Source organism: Saccostrea echinata, unplaced genomic scaffold (assembly GCF_033153115.1).
Source record: "Saccostrea echinata isolate AGI-Se365-2 ecotype Australia unplaced genomic scaffold, CSIRO_AGI_Sech_v1 ptg000029l, whole genome shotgun sequence".
Classification (NCBI taxonomy): Eukaryota; Metazoa; Mollusca; class Bivalvia; order Ostreida; family Ostreidae; genus Saccostrea; species Saccostrea echinata.
In genome coordinates, this window is record NW_026889778.1 from 28,775,210 (window position 1) to 28,790,338 (window position 15,129).

The 15,129-nt window shown below is 33.7% G+C and overlaps 2 protein-coding genes across 2 annotated transcripts; one reads left to right on the top strand and one right to left on the bottom strand.

Moving 5' to 3' along the window:
- Nucleotides 1–2,714: 2,714 nt before the first annotated feature.
- On the bottom strand, nucleotides 2,715–6,447 carry LOC133194716 (uncharacterized). The gene is made up of 4 exons (XM_061330621.1): nucleotides 6,206–6,447; nucleotides 4,388–4,553; nucleotides 3,650–3,801; nucleotides 2,715–3,374 (listed from the first exon to the last, which is right to left on the bottom strand). Exons 1-4 carry the CDS (start codon nucleotides 6,252–6,254, stop codon nucleotides 2,908–2,910), a joined length of 834 nt encoding a protein of 277 aa, XP_061186605.1. The 5' UTR covers nucleotides 6,255–6,447; the 3' UTR covers nucleotides 2,715–2,907.
- A 7,191-nt stretch (nucleotides 6,448–13,638) lies between these two features.
- On the top strand, nucleotides 13,639–14,360 carry LOC133194717 (uncharacterized). Its single transcript, XM_061330622.1, has one exon. It carries the CDS (start codon nucleotides 13,640–13,642, stop codon nucleotides 14,318–14,320), a length of 681 nt encoding a protein of 226 aa, XP_061186606.1. The 5' UTR covers nucleotide 13,639; the 3' UTR covers nucleotides 14,321–14,360.
- Nucleotides 14,361–15,129: the final 769 nt, after the last annotated feature.

A 15,129-nucleotide genomic window follows, 5' to 3' on the forward strand; every position in this document is an offset into this window, starting at 1 on the left:
TTGTGACCACATCTAGTTCGGTAACTCCTGTATGATAACCTACAAATTAATGGTTTTAATAGAAAGAACAATGCGCTCTTTTTTATTGCATACAAAATTAAAAAAAATATATATATGGAACATCTAAACAGTTCAGGGATAAATACAGTTACGTATTGTGTATGACATTCGTTTTTAGTCATTTCCTTTTAAACTGTGGAAATTGGAACATAAATGAATTCTGTTAAATAAATGGCTTATATTTTCATTTATGTCTTTGACTCCTGATCATCAAATCATTGTGTAAAAAGACCCTATCACACAGACTATCTTCTGTTTAAGAGTACAGTCCCGGAAAGAAGCTGCCCACTTCTACATTTACATACATGTATGACATGAGGGTTGTCCCGGAATTATTTTTTTTTTTAGATATTTCATAGAGTAATGGATCAAATTTATTAATTTTTGCACACTGTTGGAAAATGATTTTTTTTTTTTTTTTTTTTTTTTTTTTTTTTTTTTTTTTGCTTGTTGTTTTTTAAGCTCACCTGAGCCGAAGGCTGATCGAAATTTGTCCGTTATCTGTCGTCGTTGTCGTTGTAAACGTTTCATATTTTCATCTTCTTCTCAAGAACCACTAGGCCAATTTCAACCAAACTTGCCACAAAGTATTCTTGGGTAAAGGGATTCAAGTTTGTTCAAATGAACGGCCACGCCTTCTTCCAAGGGGAGATAATTAAGAATTCGTGAAAAATTAATGGCGTCATTTAAAAATCTTCTCAAGAACCATTGTGCTTGAAAATATTAAGCATACGTGGAATCATTGTGAGGTAATGTAGATTCAAATTTGTTCAAATCATGACCCCCAGGGGTAGTTTGGGGCCACAATGGGCGATCAAATTTTTACATAGGAATACAAATAGGAAAAAATTTGATAAATTCCTCTTCTCAAGAACAGCAAAGCCATGGTTGGTCATATTTATATGGAAGCTTCCTCTGGTAGTGTAGTGTAGAATCAAGTTTGTTCAAATCATGACCAGGTTAGTTATATACAAAGGAATATAAAGGATACATCAATAAAAATTTTCTTAAGAACAGCTAAGTCATGACTATGTGTCATATTTATTCAAAAACATTCTAAGGAAGTGTAGATTCAAGTTTGTTCAAATCATACTACCCTTCTCCCCACTTCCCCACCCGAACCACTTTTATATTCAAACTTTTCAATTCTGAACTGATTACTGCTTTTTCCCCACATGTAGCCAAAGTGCTTAGGTGAGAGCTGTCGCCCCTGGGCCTCATGTTTTGACATAATATAATATTACGAGGTTATTCAGTCATTGCATATGGAAACAGGATGGAATTTCGGTGGTCGATTCAACGCAACTTTTAAGGATAGGAGAAGAGAAGACTTAAGTATATGTTGTTTGGAACGGTAGGTGTATTTGGCTATGAATTCAGTATTTTATAAGTCGTATCAACCTACCCCTAAGGGGAGGGGGTGATTTGAACAATCTTGAATCTACGCTGAGGATGCTTCCATATTTCTTTGACAAATCATGGCTTAAGAAGATTTTTAAAGATTTTTTCCTACAAAATTTATCTTCTATTGTGGCAACACCCTACCCCCAGGGGACATAATCTTTGCTGTTCTTGAGAAGATTTTTAAAGGATTCTCCAGTGTATATTTATGTAAAAACCTTGACCGTCCATTGTGGCCCCACCCTAACCCTTTGGGTCGTGAATTGAACAAACTTGAATCTACACTACCTTAGGATGCTTCCATATAAATATATATAAATCATGGCTTTTCTGTTCTTGAGAAGATTTTTCAAGATTTATTCTATGTATACATGTATCTATGTAAACCTTTCATCGTCCATTGTAACCCCACCCTACCCTTGGTGTACTGATTTGAGCAACCTTAAATACACACTACCTGAGGATGCTTCCGTGTAAATATGTTTAATCATGGCTTTGCTGTTTTTGAAAAGAAGATTTTTAGTGATTTTTACCATGTATTCCTACGTAAAACTTTGATCATCCATTGTGGCCCCACCCCAGGGGTCATGATTTGAACACACTTGAATCTACACTACCTGAGGATGTTTTCATAATAAATTTTATCTTTCCTTGTCCATTGGTTCTTGAGAAGAAGATTTTTAAAACATGCCACCAAATTTTCACTATTTCTTAATTATCTCCCCTTGAAAAAGGAATAGGCCTTTCATTTGAACAAACTTGAATCTCTTTCACCCAAGGATGCGTTGTGGCAAGTTTGGTCAAAACTGGCCCATTGGTACTTGAGAAGAAGATGACATTGTAAAAAGTTAACGAATACGACAGACATCGGACAAATTTTGATCAGAAAAGTTTACTTGAGCCTTCGGCTCGACCTAGCTGCATGTGGTCCCTTCGTGATCCATTCTTATCAAATATCCATGGCCAGGGGTAAATAGTACAATAGATTTAATGTGGAGGTGCTTTATAGACATCATATCAAACTAAGCAAATACATGTAAGATAGCGGCGTTCTTAGGATAAAATATAATCGATTGTAGTAAATGATGTAATTCCTTTTGATTTGATTTGTCCAAGCTTTAAAATTTGTCAAATGAAGGAGATACATGTAACTTACTAGATAAGTGCAGTAGTATAACATATAAATCAATAATTTATTCTATATAAATAATATGCTTATGCATAACCAAAATAAAACAAAACATAAAATATAGTTCATAAATGTATATCACAGACAATCACATCTGTGTGTCAGACCTCACTGAGCTAGAACAATTTCCAAGTCCTAAACTATTTGTTCTTAACATAGAACAGAATTTCATTTATTTCAACAATAGAGCATAAATATTAAGAACTCTTCTTTTTTTTTCTTTTTTTTCTTGGACAGAGCCATAGAACCTCCAAATATCAGCCTATACTATAAATAGAACTTTGAGGTCCCGTTACCGTCACCACTGGATTTTCATCCACTTCAGAAGTCCTTTCTGTTTCACTGTCCACGTGGTCAACATTTGAAGAAGTCATTATATCCGTAATTATGCTATCATTTTCCCTGTTGTATTGCAGCAGTATGGAATCTGAAGTCACACTTTCGGACCTAGTATAATCTCGTGAGATTTCACTGGTGTTTACATAAACGTCTGTGTTCCGAATTGCCTGTTGACATATCTCTTGTTCGTTGCTTACATTCGGAACATTTTCTGGAAAATAGTCTGTTTCTTGTTCTCTTTTAAGAGTCTCATAACTAAAAACTTCGTTGTATGAAGGCGGCTGGGAGTACCATTCTGGGGAGAAACCATTATTGTCATAGCCCAATACCGTCTCTTCGTAGGTAGGAGGTAAACTTATGTCTCCCTGTGTACTACGCCGCAAATCTACAAAAATTAACAATGCAACTAACTTTATACAAATTTAGAGGGTTATTTATTAAATACTTGTAAAGAGAGTAATGATTTTTGTGGCAAGTTTATAAAAAAGACTTTATGACTCAAATAGTTTATGTTGAAAACTATCATACCTGGAATTAAGTTGTCAGATTATTGCACAAATTTTATATAAAAAGGTGGGGCTAAAAATTTATGATGAAAGAGGTTGGCTTTTTAGGGGGAGCTAGGGGTTACTCCAATTAAAGATGTATAATAACACTTACTGCCACTTATGTGTGTTACATTTGGCACTGTCCTTTGTCTGTTATCACGGCGTTGTTTAGACGTAGCCAGCCAGACACAAACACAGAAAAACAACAACACCAGACACCCTGTTAGTGTCCCTATAACGATCCCTACAATCTCGCTAACTGATCTGAAATCACAGTCATAATAATTACTAAAATATGCTGTAATGGTGTAAAAAGGAAGACTTTTTAATGAAATATAAAAAAGAGGACAAAATTCTATTTCTAGTGAAGTATGTGCTCGTACAGAATACTTTACTCTGTACTTATAAGAGAGGGGTGTTCGTACATATTCAGTATACTTTACTTTGAATTTATAAGAGAGGTAATTTGAACATAAGATTAAAATAAGAATTTGTGGCTACTTTTAAGTGGAATGTTACAATATAATCGAGTTCAATCTAAGCAGGCTTTACTGTACATAATAAAGCAGAAATAGTTTTAGCCAATTATTTTTGTAAGTGTGATATAAGTCTACATGTACAAAGAATTAAAGCCACTCTTGATCAGTTATAGAGCTCTTTGGATTTGTACATATTTATCTTATGTTTTTGTTATAGATGGCACTAGAATTTTCTGTCTTAATTCCACTTGTTTACCCACTGATGCACAGGGTATACTTATTTATTCATCCTTGGTATATCATACTTTACAATCTTTGAAATTCTGCAAGTTTTCATTGTACAATTCATATGTGTATAATGATATAATTACGTGGTTTGTCCTTGAACGAAATCACAACAATATTGTGAATTGATATCTCCACAGCAACTGTCTGAGCAGTAGATATCTGTGTACCGCTTCCGGTATCGTATTCTTCCGGAGATGTAATAACTTTGTATGTACGCATGCGTACAAATGGTACCAGCTGTAACATCAACTAATAAATAGATAATTAGAATGCTGTTATTAATTTCTAGTCGATATCAATATACTCTTAATTCGTTGCATCATGTTATAATATCCGTTCATATCCTGAAATTTTTCATCAATAATAGACTTAAAATATGTACAACAGTTAAACAGCTGTTGATAGGACATTAACTAAACAAATATTCCGAGAGTTTGATATGAAAACACTATAAAGTGCCTGCAAAAAAAAAATAAATAAAAATCAAACACAATTTCTGCATGAAAGACTTGGTAACAGTGATGGATATTTCGTCAACCGCCTGTTTTCAATCAATGTTATTAATGTTTTTCGTTGGGAAAATTTAAATCCTTGTAGGTCATTTTTAAGACACATGTATCTTGGAAACGGTCAAAGCATAGAATATTTATATATAGGTAGACACGTTAATATTCCTATAAGTTTTGTGATTGACCTCATCACCGCTCATATTAATAAAAGATCAAGAAAACAGGATATTAACTAAGCAGAAAGCATGTAATACATGCATTAGATATATGACCTAATCAAGATGACAATTAATTGCTGCCTAATTAATATTATGTTCTCCAGAGTTCATTAAATGTCAGTTTTACAGCGTCTGGTTATCGTACGAAAAAAGAGACCGAAAATCTGTCTGTAGAACACACATAAAATAACATTCAAACGTTAGATCAAATGCAGAAATATATTTCTATGTTAGTTGCGAGATGTTTCTTATAACTTGTATAAAGTCTGTATAGTTTGTCTTGAATAAATTTTATATAGGAAATTATACGATGAATGATCCCCTAAAACATTAATTTTTTTAATGAAATATTGTGTGTCATATTCACGTTATGTATAATGGTCATGCATATGATCAATGGTGGGGTTAATTCATCAACATCATACGTGAAAATCACAAGCATTGCATCAACATCGTATTGTTTTTAATCATAAGAAGATTGCAATGCATGGTTACATTTTTTTATAGAACACTTGTTCAACCATATTGATATTTACATTGATATTCAAAGTTAAAAGTAGTCATCTAATAAAACTTATCATTTCTAAGTTTGTAACAACTTAGAGGGAAGCAATTTTCAAGTACCGGACTAATATCAAAAACTTCAGATTTACTTCCTTAAAATTAAAACATGTCATTAATACAAATGGGGAAGTCGAATCTACTCAAAATGCAGCCGTTAAAAGAAATCAAGTGGCCGATTCATGTAATGATATAGGCTTTTTTTTAAGAATACACGTAACAGAGAGAAAGAGAAAAAGAGAGAGATTTTCATCATAGATTAACACTGAAAATATGGATGCAATTTTTGAAAACTTCTCACTACCTTGTCTAGTAAATAATTTTATTCAGAATTTTGTTGTAGAAACATGAATTTAAATCACCCACTATTGGCGACATATATATTTGCTCTCCTTTGAATTTTTTTTACATTTTTCTTCATCTTATTTTCAGCTCTTATTCGGATACTGCTATATATTTAGTGTACAAACAATAAGGACTTTACAACAAGGTGAAGACGTAAACAACCCAGTTTGATGTATGAACATTGTCACTTTAAGACATTGTAAAAGACAGGTAGATACCTGGGGCCAGAAAAAATATTTAAAGACAAAGCATAAAATTCTCTACCTACCTAGATAAGATAGTAATCCCAATACAGCAAAAATGTCAGTGGTTCCCATGTAGAAAGGACAAAAAACAAAGCGAGCACCTTTGCAACTAACGAATCCCGTTTATCTATTTACTTCACTTGTGTCAATATCCCTAAATGACGTTTGTTCCGGATGATTATATCAATTTTGTACACATGCAGTTACATCCTGCATTACATTACAAGACAAAACGTTGATCACGCTAATTATGACCAGATTACACATTTAGGGGCGGATCTATAAATTAAGGATCCCATAAAATGTTTTCATTATGTCCCGTTTTCTTACCAGAACTGTTTATAAGAGATACAAGCATTTCACGGTCGAATTCTCCTTGTCGAGGCCTTTATATTATTGGAGGTGTCTTAGTGACAGATTTTAAATCCCGTGTAACGACACAGGGGGGCGACACGCCAGCATGATTACTTTCAAAAGTTTTAATCGGTTAATATTACGTAATGAGAATGAAATGAGAAAATCTATTTTAGCTCATATGATTTCAATTAAAAGTCCTTATCATAATAGGAATTTATACATATAGTATGTATAAAATAATATCATGAAATTGTCTTCTCTTTCTCTCTCTCTCTCTCATTATGCAAGAAAATATACTAGCATATCAAAATAGAGGATGTGTACATATGAAACTTCAACATTTTAATTATATTGATCCTTTTGTTACATGATTTTCATTTTTATGAAATGTTGATATAAATTTAAATATCAGCCATAGAATTCTGGGGCTCGTGACATTCTTAAAAATACCCTTTAAAATGACACAATGTGAATAAAAAACTTCTAAAATGTAATCTGAAACTTTTATCGCTTTTTCACGTAGGCCAAGGTTATGTGTTAGGCCATCTTTAAATAAATGTTTGCTTCCCCTCTCCCGACTCAGGATATAAAAAATTTAGTAGGTAGGTAGAAAGAATTTTTTAAAATTCAAAAACACTTGCAAATTTGATGTTAAAATAGTTATTAATGGTATGAGAAAACTTAGAAATGAATAAAAAATAATTGTTTTCTGGAGGTTAAAAAAAGTTTTGAGTCGGAGCATTCTAGTCGGTCGGGAAAGGGCACACAAACAATTTGTTAAAGATGGTCTCAGTGATTGCTCATTTGAATTTTGCAGTTGCAGGTTAATTTACAAGGAGATACTTAATACCGTTTGCCTCAACCCAATAAATTTAGAATTATCAACCTCATACATGTAACTACTGCCGTTTATTTATTTTCAGTCTGAAGTTGAAAATGATTACATCATCGGACAAAATACATTTTTAACTTCAGATTAAAAATTAATAAACGAAAGGTGGAGGGGTGGGGCAACTTCCCTAAAAAGTTGACAAGCAAAAATAAAAAAAAAAAACAAAAACAAAGAAAAAAAAAACAAAACAAAAAACAAAAAAAAAAAAAAACAAAACAAAACAAAACCTAATTAACTGTCAAAATCCTGGAATTTGCCAATACCCGACTTTACAGCAACAAGGCGGGGGGGGGGGGGGGGGGTTCAGCATCTAAAGGAAAATTTACTATAGCAAAATACAATACTCGGTTTCGTCGAGAGAAAATAAAGATAAAAGAGGAATTTAAACACGGAACACGGGTATTATGAGTGGAAATAAAATCAATAGAGATGGTGTTTGTTTAAAAATGTTTATTCATTGCTATACACTGTACGTACATGACATGAATTTAACAGCAGACGTTGATGCCTGTGTACATATACATGTAAGTAAAAGGAATACATTTAAGTATTGAATAAACTACGGAAGCCAGTAGGTGCCATGTAGAAAAATATTTATCTGGCGGGCGTCAAATAAGTTTCTGGCCGCCAAATAATTTTTTGTCGGCCGCCAGTTATTCATGTGGATAATTAACCTGTTTTAATTTGTCACCATTGTTTATGTTTATCTCTGTATACAATTGTAAAATTGTGATGAGATTTATAAATCTAGTTCAGTTCAGTTTCTTCATAAACAGTATGTAAAAAGAAAATCATTTTCTAAGAATGAATCCAAGAGAGAGAGAGAGAGAGAGAGAGAGAGAGAGAGAGAGGGAGGGAGGGAGGGGCACAAAGTACATGCATATGAATGTTGACTTAGGTGTGGGAAAGATTTCCTTACAAAATACACGTAAGTATACTTAAATTAATTCTTCCTATCTAAGTTTTCAATGAGGATCTCTTTGTTGCTTTGTTAAATTAAAAGTTTAAATCTAAACAATTTAAACTTATTTATAACTAAGTTTAAACTTTAGATTCAAACTTTTAATGTAACACATTATTATCTGTATTAATTGATATAACATTATCATTCACTATTTAATCAGCATCTGTTCTGAGGAACATATGGAGGACAATACAAGAAAAAGCAGCGAGTCTTCAATTTGGTATCTGCAATTTGTACATTAAATGGCTATTCATTGAAATGATTCAGCATTAAGCTTACTGCATTTATTTCTAAACTGACATTGTAATTTATTTCCAATTCCATTACTTTAATTGCACATCTTGAATTGAATTGGTAATGTTGGTGTTACTTTTAAATCTTTTTTAAAACTTTGTACTGCAGGGGAAATTTTACATCAGGTATATGCAACAGGAAAGGAGAAATGAAATATATGGAGATAACGAACAGTATTCAAGTTCAAAAGTCCATTAAACATTACAAAATAGGAGCAGAGCAAACACGGACCTCCAAAACATCATAGGTGGGATCAGGTGCCATGGAGGAGTAAGCATCCCCTGCCGACCGGTCACACCCGCCGTGTGCTCCTTGTCATGATCGGGAAATAACGGAAAAATCCGTCGACAATTCAGTGTGTAAATAATGGCCTAACAATTAGTATGAAAAAAAGTCAGTCAGCATTTGACTCAATGATAAATTGTATTTGCTGACAAGGTCATTGTATCGACCATAGAACTTACGAAATGATGACTTTAAACGAGACTGCTGATATTCTTGTTTCATCAACTTGTTTGTCAATAATTTACCTCGTTTTAGAAATTGTACAAACGTAGAGCATGCTCTTGCGTATCGAATCAACTGAGAGATATAAACCCCTTATGCATGTGATGAAGGTATATTGCTGCATAACTAAGGGAAGTTGACGATTGAAAAGATAAAGTCATCACGTTTATCATAAAGCATGGTTGTTAGATTACCATTAACGTCTTTTTCAAGAAAATAAATCAAATATGAAACAGATGTGTCAGACTCTGTGGTATCTTTTATCTCAAGCTCACCGGGATATATCGTATCAACGTAAGAATGGAAATAACCATTGTTAATTGACAATACGTCGTCGATATACATGTATCTAAATGTCGAGTTGAAGGCCACAGCAAGTGTTTTCTTCTTTTCATGTATAAGAATTTGGACAAATTCTGCTTCATATGAATACAAAAAAGGTCTGCTAATAACGGGGCGCAATTGATACCCAGGGGAATTCCAATAGATTGTTGGAAGACCTGGTCTCCAAAAACCACATAAATATTGTCAATCAGAAACTCAAGCATCTTTTTAATGTCGACTTCAGAGTATTTATGTGTACAATCAGAATGTTTTTTAACAAAATAATTTTGCAAATGACCAATGACAAGTTAAGTAAATTTACGAGTTCCATTTTTATTAAAAAAGCAGCTGTCAATGATATCAAAAAACCTGGACTTTAATTTATCGTGGGGAATGATTGTGTATAAAGTTGAAAAGTTGTAATTAAGCTTTTAAGCTGTTGATTTTGGTAAAATCTTTTGATTTCAAATTTTCCAAAAGTTCCTTGGAATTTTTAAGTATCCACGTCTGATTTACACCACTTCTCGAATATATTATACCACTTCTCGAATATATTGTTGCACAGTACTCTTGAAGTTTCTCCTTCACTACTGTTAATATCTTAGTGAGGAGTAAAGAAAGAGGCTTGGTTGAACATTTACTGGAACCCGCTACGTATCTTTGTTTGTAAGGATTTTTATGAAGTTTCGGAATCCAATATAGATATGGTAATTCAAATTCATTTTGGTTGTTTGGAATATTAAAAATATTCAAAACTGACATATGATTTTGAGGAATTTCTTCCTTAGAAAGAGAACTATAAGTTGGATTACCACTTGTAGAATTAAATCCACGTTCCTCTAAAATACATTTAATATAATGAGCCTTGCAAACAAAGACAATGTATGGCTGGGCCGGGAGTCAAACCCGGGACCCCTGCATCTGACATAGTCTAGTAAGTCTACCTACTGAGCTATCCAGGTCGATGTCCACGGCCCAAACCATTACATTCCTCCATTCTTAAAATGTCTGCCATGGGACACAACCCAAGTTCTTATTTACCCTTGGCGTGACTTTCGCCTGCAAGTCCAGAGGTGGTCAACGGCACCGAGTTATGCATCAGGAAAGGAGAAAATGCATGGCTGGCCTGGGAACTCGCTTCCCCTGCATCACCAGTCAGGTGTTCTACCTACTGAGCAACCAAGGTCGATATCCACGGCCCAAACCATTACAAGTAGATTACTAGTATTCCATATTGGTATTGTTGCTGATACAAAGCTATCATGGTAAGAGACTGTTCGAGTAATTGCATTGAATATGATGAGTTTGAGTTGCTTGAATTATAGTTATGATGTTATTACTTTCTTCGACAATATAATTCATGTGCATAAGCGTCGGAAGCAAATTGAAATTGGGGTGGGGTGGGGGGAGCTAAACCAAACAGAAAAAAAACGTTTGGTGGAGGCTAAGCCCCAATTTTCAATGCCTATATGTCTATATTTGCAAACAAGTGAGGGGGATTAGCCCCCTCCCCCCCCCCCCCGTTCCGACGACTATGATACATGTACATTCAGGCGTTAGGTTATTAAGACTTTAATACATTAGTGTGTGCTTATTATTTTTCCGTCTGAAACTTAAGGTTTCCCAAGGTTGCGCATACTTAAATATAAATTAAAATGGGACCCATATATTCAAAAAATATCTTTCGTTCGACCAATAGTTGAATATGGGGATGTGGCATGGGATAATTGAACTGAAGTGCAATCCAAATTTTTAGAAAACATACAGGTGGAAGATGCAAGAAAAAAATATAGGTGTGCATTAGGCGCAACATTTAGAATTTAATACATTAAAAAAATAATCAATATACTGAGCTGGATTGGCCACACGTAAATTACTTTTCATTTTTATTTATTCTTCTCATGAAATTTAAGTATGTAAAATGTTTGGCACGTATAAAATTCAAATGTTGGCCTTTTGTCATAGTTTGAAATACATGTATTATTGGTATGTGTGAACCTCTCACACCCACTTGTGTGTAATCAAGGCGATATTTAGAACATGAAATAAAACTAAAAGTACATGTCAAGTATTTAAAAAGAAATTGCACAACCATCTGTAGTTCCGAATTGTTTTAGACAACAGGTTTGCGGCTTCTTGACCACAACCCCCTTCTTCAAAAACATTAATTTTTGGGACTTTTTTGGTGTCTATTTTTTTTTTTTGGGGGGGGGGGTTGTTTCAGAGTAGTAACCTTTTTGTGAATGCTACTTGTAAAGACTTCAATTTAAAAATTCAAACCTTAACGAAATATTTCATTAATTTATTGTTCTAAATCTAAATTTTTAATTTTTTTTCTCTCTCTAGTGATTTAAATTTGTTGGAAGGGATATATTGATATCCTCTGGTTAGCCTTTTGACAATAAATATTTAGACATTTAAATTACTGGTTTATTATGAGAACTGCCTTCCATATCTCGATTTACTGGAGTAATATCCCTTGACATTCGCTGGCTCTTGGTAAGTTATTTTGCTTAAGGTCTATGTTTTAGCTAACAAAGACAAATTAAAATAAGCCTAACATTACACTATTAGGTAGTTAACTACCCTTAACAGTGTTATGCTTGGAATATCTTGGAAAGAGATGGAAGTTGGCTAATATCGAACATGTGTTGACCAGTGTACGTATTTAGCTTGGCCACACGTAAATTACTTTTCATTTTTATTTATTTTTCTCATGAAATTTAGGTTTGTAAAATGTTTGGCACGTAAAATTCAAATGTTGGCATTTTGTCATATTCTGAAATACATGTATTATAATTGGTATTTGTGAACCTCTCACACTCACTTGTGTGTAATCAAGGCGATATTTAGAACATGAAATAAAACTAAAAGTACATGTCAAGTATTTAAAAAGAAATAGCAAAACCACCCGCCGATCTCTTATTCTACTAAGATAGCTTGTTTTATTACAATATATCGTAATTTATCTATTGAATGAAACTGATTTTTCACACAGCTGTTACTTTGAATTTGACTGTGTGGAACCATAGGCACTCCCCAGTTTAATTATTATATATATTTTATATATTTAACAATTTTAAAGCTGGGGAGTGCCTATGTGTGGAACTTGCTACAATGTAACCGGGTGAGGAAAATGTAATAGACTGATAAAAGCAGAATATTTTTGATATGGAATTCATTTTGCACTAGTGAACATATAGTTAGATCAATCATTTTCCACTTGTGAAATAAATCTATATCCTATTACAAAACATTATATATCCTCAACGCAAAATATTAAGACCATAAATAAATTCCAAATCCAACTACAAACCATTGAATTTCTATGTAAGTGATGTCGTATTGTTGCTGATATTGACAAAATTGGTAAAAATTATAATAATGAACGAAAATCTATTTTAAAAAATATCTGAGACAGTAACAATGTAGAAATTTTAATATGAACCTCTATTGGTGATTTCTTTGAATAATGAGCGATATTGTACAAAACCAAAGGACGTAAATCTGTTTTGTGAGAAATTAAAAGTTGCTCGTTTCTTCTCAGATTTGTTCTTCAATATATATTGACCGGAATTACAAACTTGGTAATGAATACATGTACAGGTTTCTTTCATGTGCGATATGCCTGACGTCAAAATAGCCATATCAGCTTCCAGGACTGATAGGGATCCTACAGGACTGATATGGATTTATATCACACCCCATTTAAAATAGCATATGTGATTTTACACCTATTTTTCGTTCATATTTTTCGTAAAAGTGTATTTAACCAGGATTTAATATAATAAGCTAGTTGGTGATTATTTGTATTTGCTCAATTAGATGAGAGCTGTATTGTTATTACTACACTGTAAGTATTAATAAACAAAATAAAACATACCCTTTTCGATAACACACCCTGCAATGGTCCTAGGGCCTTGGGCTGATGCTGGATGTGTTATGAAAAAGGGTATGTACATGTATATTATTCTCTCTCTCTCTCTCTCTCTCTCTTTATCTCTCTCTCTATATATACATGTATATAAAATTACCGAACTTACCGGCTTTGTTAAGACTCGTACACACTATCACAGAATGGTCGATAAATAATTATTTATGATTATTCTTTCCAGAATTATGAGTGCCGGAGCACGGTTTCTTCTTTTCGTAAAGGCGGCAAGTGACGGAGAAAATGTTGGTGACTGTCCGTTTTCACAAAGAGTAATGATGTATGCGGGCCTCAAAGTACCAAATAACGAACTGGAGATAAAACCGGTAGACCTTAGCAATAAACCCGAGGATTTCCTATTACTTAATCCCGAAGGAAAGGTTCCAGTGCTGATTGACCGAAAGAGGGATAACAAAATTATCTCTGATTCTGCAGAAATAACCAGGTATATTCATGAACAATATCCAGACTTAGACTGTCAGCAAGATTACAGTGGTCCTGCTCTAGATGCTTGCTCGGGTGTCTTCCCTAAGCTTGCTGCTCTTATAAAAAACAAAGACCCCTCTCAAGTAGACACGCTGAGGCAAAACCTGATATCGGAGTTAAAGAAAGTGGAAAATTATTTGGGTGGCGCTGATCATAAAGGAAAGTTCCTGCTGAGCGACAGCCTATGTGAGATAGATTGTATGTTTCTCCCTAAATTACGTCACGTCATGGTTGCTGGAAAACAATATGGCGGTCTCGAAATTCCTGATGAATTCAAACATTTAAAAGAGTACATTTCAAATGCAGAACAAAGCGAAATTTTCATTAGAACAAATTGTCCTGAGAGTGAAATAATCCATGGTTGGAAAAAGCATACACAATAGACAAAGATAAAGAGAAATAAAAAAGCAATACGAAATTTCATAGGCACTCTTTTTTTCTTAATCAAGAAAAATACCCCCTTGCCTGGTAAATCACAAATTGCTTATACCAGCCATCTTTAACTTTTATTGGACTTCATAAATATTATAAGCTTGAAACTGCATGAAATATGAAGATAACGAACAGTATTCAATCTCGAAAATCCAATGAAACGATACAAATTTGGAGCAGAGCAAACACAGACCCCAAATTTAGAGGTGGGATCAGGTGCCATGGAGGAGTGAGCATCTCTTGCCGACCGGTCACACCCGCCGTGTGCTCCTTGTCATGATCGAGGGAAAAAAAACGGAAAAATCCATAGACAGTTCAGTGTATAAATAATGGCCTAACAATTAGTATGGAAAACGTCAGTCAGCATTTGACTCAATGATAGGTTGTATGTGCTGACAAGGTCATTGTATCGACAGTAAAACTTGCGAAAAGATGACTTCAAACGAGACGGTTGATATCCTTGTTTCACCAACTTGTTTGTCAATAGCTTGCCTCGTTTTAGAAAGTGTTCATACTGAGAGACAGAAACTCCATATGCAGGTGATAAGGGTATATTGCTACATACATGTACATGTAAGTAAGGGAAGTTTACGATTGAAAAGTTAAAGGCATCACGTTTATCATAAAGCTACCATTAACGTCTATTTCTAGTAAAATATCTAAATATGAAACAGATGTGTCAGAATCTGTGGTATCTTTTATTTCATATATGAATGAAAGTAACTATTGTTAATTGATAATACGTCGTCGATATATGTAT

Bases quoted from the DNA above. Each gene is read 5' to 3' on its own strand.
- LOC133194716 (XM_061330621.1), bottom strand. From the start codon at position 6,254: ATGGGAACCACTGACATTTTTGCTGTATTGGGATTACTATCTTATCTA. The intron at 3,802-4,387 runs GTAATTATATCA...CTGTGATTTCAG, and splicing joins TTCGTTCAAGGACAAACCAC to ATCAGTTAGCGAGATTGTAG. The intron at 3,375-3,649 runs GTAAGTGTTATT...TAATTTTTGTAG, and splicing joins TGTAACACACATAAGTGGCA to ATTTGCGGCGTAGTACACAG.
- LOC133194717 (XM_061330622.1), top strand. From the start codon at position 13,640: ATGAGTGCCGGAGCACGGTTTCTTCTTTTCGTAAAGGCGGCAAGTGAC.